Consider the following 6,356-nt stretch of genomic DNA (forward strand, 5'->3'; position numbering starts at 1 on the left):
CACAATTTATCAAAGCATTTGGACGGTAGCTCCCACACTCATGGGGATCCTTTCCTTTTTTGAGGATTTGGGTGATTACTGCATCACTCATAGAAGGTGGGAGCTGACCTGTGTCAATCGATGTGTTAAATGTTTTTAACTTTTCTGGGCTAAGCTGCTCTGCAAACCTTTTATACGAATCACTGGGTATCCCATCCAACCTTGGAGTTTTACCACTGGGTGCTTGTCTTATAGTTTCGGTCAATTCCTCTAAAGTAATAGGGCGGTCGAGCCAATTCCTGTCTTCCTCTGTTAATATAGGAAGGTTCAGATTCTGAAAGAATGCCTCTGCTTTCTGCGTATCTAAGGGACCGTCTGACGTACAAAGTTCCTGATAGAAGTCTCAAAATATATTGTTTATTTCTTTATGATTGGGAATCAGCTTGCCTGTCATATTTCTGATTCCACCTACTTGCCGATCTGTTTCTCTAGATTTCAATTGACTGGCCAACAATCTTACTGCCTTTTCACTAGATTCGTACCATCTCTGCTTCAGCCTGTACAGGGAATATTCCACCATTTTACTGAATACAATATTCAGCTCATATTTGTTTTTTGTCAAATTTACAAGAGAAATGTTGTTAGGATTGGACCAATATTCCCTCTCCAGCATTTTAAGCTCTGTTTCAAGTTTATACATTTCTGTTTAACTAATTTCTTAATAGTAGCTGATCGTTGTATCATTACTCCGCTTTAAAAGCTTCCCAGTCATGTACATGTTTCAAACTATTGTTGTTTGTTTCAAAGAATATCGTAATGTGTGTTTCAAGGAATTCACAAAACACCTTTTCAAGTAATACGCCCCCCCCCCCCCCCCCCCCCCCCCCTAGCACCAGAGGAAAATCACCAAAATCCAGTATTATTTTGTTAAGTTGAAGCAAGAAGTCTGGGTCCACTTCATTTGGAGCATACATATTTCCAAATATTATATGTTGCCCTGAAATCTTTACAAGTAGAATCAAGATTCATCCCTCTTTGTCCTTAAACTATTTTCCCACTTGAATATGTATACCTTTGGAAAATAGAATAGAGACACCTCTTTTTATGGGTGGAATGTATTATGGTAAGCACTACCCACCCATCTGTCTCCCACCCTAGGATAATCATTTTCCAGTAGGTGGGTCTCTTGGAGCTTAATCACATCTGAGTGTTTTTGTTTAAGATAATTCAATACCTTACATCTTTTTAAATATGAACCTAGTCCCATTCACATTCCACAACATAACTTTAATCACGTTGTTCATTATGGGGTGGCAGGGTAGCCTAGTGGTTAGAGTGTTGGAAATCTGTTGTTACAAATCTGTTGTTCTGCCCCTGAACAGGCAGTTAACACACTGTTCCTAGGCCGTCATTGAAAATAAGAATTTGTTCTTAACTGACTTGCCTAATTAAATAAAGGTAAACAATACATATCTGAAAGGTTGTAAATATATTATTACCACAACCACTTCAAATCTCTTCCCAGTTCTACACTGACATTGAATCATGAGATATGCACCATTTCCAAAATATCATGTATCGTACCAGAATATTCAAAGGGTGGCTACTTTGAAGAATCTCAAATATATTCAAAAGGTCCTTTGCTGCTGTTCTGGGATTCATTTGCACTTTTTGCACAAAAGTACTTTCATTTCTAGGAGACAGCAACCGTCTCCTTCTTGAGCGGAATGACGGCTGCGTGGTCCCACGGTGTTTTTAACAGATGAACGTGGTACCTTCAGGCGTTTGGAAATTGCTCTCATGGATTAACCAGACTTGTGGTTTACAATCTTTTTCTGAGGTCTTGGCTAATTTCTTTTGATTTTCCCATGATATCATGATAAGAGGCACTTAGTTTGAAGGTAGGCCTTGAAATACATCCACTGGTACACCACCAATTGACTCAAATGATGTAAATTAGTCTATCAGAAGCTTCTAAAGCCATGACATCATTTTCTGGAATTTTCTAAGCTGTTTAAAGGCACTGTCAATTTAGTGTATATAAACTGCTGACCCACTGGAATTGTGATACAGTGAATTATAAGTGAAATAATCTGTCTGTAAACATTTGTTGTAAAAATTACTTGTGTCATGCACAAAGTAGATGTCCTAATTGACTTGCCAAAACTATAGTTTGTTAACAAGAAATTTGTGGAGTGGATGAAAAATGAGTTATGACCTAAGTGTATGTAAACTTCCTACTTCAACTGTATATTTTTTATTTTTTTATTTCACCTTTATTTAACCAGGTTGGCAAGTTGAGAACAAGTTCTCATTTACAATTGCGACCTGGCCAAGATAAAGCAAAGCAGTTCGACACATACGACAGAGTTACACATGGAGTAAAACAAACATACAGTCAATAATACAGTAGAAACAAGTCTATATACAATGTGAGCAAATGAGGTGAGATAAGGGAGCTAAAGGCAAAAAAAGGCCATGGTGGCAAAGTAAATACAATATAGCAAGTAAAACACTGGAATGGTAGATTTGCAGTGGAAGAATGTGCAAAATAGAAATAGAAATAACAATAATGTGGTGCAAAATAAATAAATAAAATAAATACAGTAGGGAAAGAGGTAGTTGTTTGGGCTAAATTATAGGTGGGCTATGTACAGGTGCAGTAATCTGTGAGCTGCTCTGACAGCTGGTGCTTAAAGCTAGTGAGGGAGATAAGTGTTTCCAGTTTCAGAGATTTTTGTAGTTTGTTCCAGTCATTGGCAGCAGAGAACTGGAAGGAGAGGCGACCAACGAAATAATTGGTTTTGGGGGTGACCAGAGAGATATACCTGCTGGAGCGCGTGCTACAGGTGGGTGATGCTATGGTGACCAGCGATCTGCGATAAGGGAGGACTTTACCTAGCAGGGTCTTGTAGATGACATGGAGCCAGTTAGTTTGGCGACGAGTATGAAGTGAGGGCCAGCCAACGAGAGCGTACAGATCGCAATGGTGGGTAGTATATGGGGCTTTGGTGACACATAACGGATGGCACTGTGATAGACTGCATCCAATTTGTTGAGTAGGGTATTGGAGGCTATTTTGTAAATGATATCGCCGAAGTCGAGGATTGGTAGGATGGTCAGTTGAGGTATGAGGTCTGTAGAGTCAGAACGATCTTTACATTGTGTAACCCTTTCATTGTGTAAGATGGGTTTCTGACTGATAGAGCCTGACACACATTCAGCTGAACTACTATTGACTTTAATCCTGTGGTAACAAATATGTACTTTACAGAGGAAACAGATGTATGAAGGGTTCAAATATTAGAGTTTATTATTATAAAAAAAAACATAAACATACAGCGAACAAGGGATCCTCTATCAGAGAATTTCTATTCATTAAAAGCACGAGTAAAAGGTTTGAATGCATTACAGGATAATCATATAACTCTAACATATAGACATTGTCAAAATGACATACATTTCAGTTATTAACAGTCCTTTTATTACAAAGAGTAAACTGGTTCTGCTTGGAGTCTTTGTGACAGTGGTGATACTGTGTTTCTCACTCCTGCTGAAGGTACCTGACCTCAGAGTACACTGCATCCTCTCTGCTGGTCTTCCCTCTTGTTCTTCCGGAGGGAGAAGAGTTCTTCTTGGGAGTGAAACTCACAGCAGCATAGTTCAACATGTCACCGTCTTGATTCTGTGAGAGGTGAAACCATGGCAAAATGCATTATGATGCTAGTATGAACTGCTATATGACATGTTATTTTCTCCTCTAGAGAAGACCTGTCAAACACACTGTACACCCACTAAATGACCTTGCAGTCAGTGGAACAGTGACAGAGAGAAAGTCCATGGAAATAAGTAACAACCATCACGAAGAAAAGTTACATCTAGTACAGTGATCTATTACTTCCAAGCTGAATACTAGTTGTAAGGAAACCTAAATGGACAGTTGTAAAGAGACACTTATGTAAAAACTGAGAATATATTCATGAACTTTTTTGAATTTACCTGATTCCCCTGGGATGTTGGACCTTCTTTCCTCCCTTCGGAGATTGAAACAGAGGAAGGAAATTTATTATTTTTAAGACAATACATTTTCCTACCTCATGTAGTTAATCGACAATGCTTATAAGTTAGATATTAAATTGGCGTAGACAGACTTGACATTTTATACATATACATGAAACAGACACGATATAAAGTAAAAGAATTACCTCTGTGATGTCTGTTCAGATTCTTGTAAAGTGCCCAGGCAAGCAGAAGGGTCACTGTCCCAAGAACGATGTTGGACACGACCAAGGCAAGAACAGTAGGACTTAGATCAAATGGAGAATAATGCTCTGGAACTGTGAAAAGGTATCAGCAGATTCATATTGTATTCATGAACGCTTAGGTAAAATATGATACTAGTAAACTAGTCAATTTCAAAGTAAAATTCCCCATTGTAGAGACAAACACTTTTTACTAAATACATTGTGCCAAAATAAAGGTCCTACTAAAACTAAGGCTACCGTGTTATAGGGGCATGAATTGGTTGAAACAAAAAGCAGTCATTTTGAGCTATGTGGCATACATTAAAATGTATTTGTGGCAATGTATGGCAGAGGAAATTGGAATTACCTTGAATGTCCAGCTTGGTCCCGTTCCCAAACAGTATCTCCCCACATAAGGCCACAGCACAGTAGTACGTCCCAGCATCAGAGAGGCTGAGGTTCCTCTTGGGGAGGTTGTAGACACAGCTCTGTGTAGGAGACCCAGCCCCAGGGCTCTTCTCACACTGATCACTCCTGTCTCCATGGCTGTAAATGATTCCTGGAGGGGATTCTCCTGAGCCACGTCTGAACCAATAGACACGGTGTTCTCCAGCACAGGTCTCAGTGTGTATTGTACAGTTCAGAGTCACAACGTCTCCTGGCTGGACTGACTCAGACACAGATTGCTGGAGTATAGGCATGTTTCTGGACCCTGACAAAAAGTTAAACTAACCCATTAATTTCTAGATTATCACGGTAGCGAGTATTTTAATTTATAATTTGTTAAATTAAGATCTCATCTGATTAACATAACAGCACATTTTTACACCGTATATCTGTAAATTCAGATTTAAAACAAAAACTTTCTACGTACCTTCTACAATGAGAATAACTCCTTTTCCAAACTCCACCCTATTGGTATAAGCATTTCCACAGTAGTAAGTGCCGGAATCAGAGAGTTGCATGTCTGAGATCCTTAGGTGATTCTTTTTTGGGCCATTTTGCACTGAGAAACGAGAGTTATCCTTAAACTCATGGTAGAATGTTGCATTCCTGTCATACTTATAATGAACGGTTGAGAAGAGCTGAAGTTTATCTCCCAAGTTTTGCTTGTACCAGGAGAAATGCATGGCCATGTCGCCTTCATAGAAGCAACGCAAAATCATTGTGTCTCCAATTTTGGCTGACTTGAGACCACTCTCCTGACGTATGGATAAAGATTCAATCCCAGCTACCCCATGAACTAGAGAACATAAACATATATTAGCTGTTACATATCTCAAATACAACTTTGGATTCTCAAAGTGTCTATAAAATAGTAATTGGAAACCTTATGTCTCCAAATCATCACATAAGCAGTGAATAATTAAAGATGGACTTACCCATCTCTACGAGAAGTGGAAATATTAGACACAGTGCGATCATCTTTAAAGTTGTCAGCTCTTCACAACTTGGGTCTTGAGTGGAAAGAGTCCACCCATGTAGACAACACTTCAACAATGGAGTTACAGGTGATTGGTCGAACTGGACCGCATCATATTTGTTGACGACTCATTCGAGACTATGGTCTTTAACTGTGTATTTTACAGTTCAGAGTCTCCTAGCTGGACTTATAGGTATATAATCATTGACGTTTGGCATCAAATATTCTTTATTACTGCAGCTACTGTTGTCTAAGAGACACATAGTGTGAGTGACTTTGATGGTATGACACTCTCATCCTCTAGGGCTTCTATCACCACACAGTCACTTCACCTCCCCAAAAACATATATGGAAAAAACACAGCAAACACAATACAGTAGTATTCTTTTAGTGATCTCTCATTCAGGATTTACACTCAATTGGATGGATATAAATTCCTCTCATTATATTGTTATTAATGACACAGATTCTTCTAGGCCTAGTTGATAATGATACGTTACAGTTAACACTGTGGGTTGTGTTTGACTAAGAACTTCTGATCTCTAGGTCAAATGACATTTTTTTCACATATTTCAGTCCAATATATGTACATACATCAGCTGCCTCATCAACAGAGTTGGTTAACTGTTGTTAAAATGGTCAACTTGAAGTGCAAGTATTATAGCCTACAGTATGAGAGAACTAAGAGTTCTGAGATATCCGGCTGAAAA

At 38.7% G+C, this 6,356-nt stretch overlaps 1 protein-coding gene across 1 annotated transcript; it reads right to left on the bottom strand.

Annotated features, from left to right (window-relative positions):
* Positions 1-3,329: 3,329 nt before the first annotated feature.
* Positions 3,330-5,709, bottom strand: LOC110531677. The gene is made up of 6 exons (XM_021614998.2): positions 5,606-5,709; positions 5,098-5,466; positions 4,591-4,935; positions 4,185-4,316; positions 3,979-4,013; positions 3,330-3,664 (listed from the first exon to the last, which is right to left on the bottom strand). Exons 1-6 carry the CDS (start codon positions 5,646-5,648, stop codon positions 3,524-3,526), a joined length of 1,065 nt encoding a protein of 354 aa, XP_021470673.2. The 5' UTR covers positions 5,649-5,709; the 3' UTR covers positions 3,330-3,523.
* Between the last annotated feature and the right edge of the window lie 647 nt (positions 5,710-6,356).

Source organism: Oncorhynchus mykiss, chromosome 9, assembly GCF_013265735.2.
Source record: "Oncorhynchus mykiss isolate Arlee chromosome 9, USDA_OmykA_1.1, whole genome shotgun sequence".
Taxonomy (NCBI): Eukaryota; Metazoa; Chordata; class Actinopteri; order Salmoniformes; family Salmonidae; genus Oncorhynchus; species Oncorhynchus mykiss.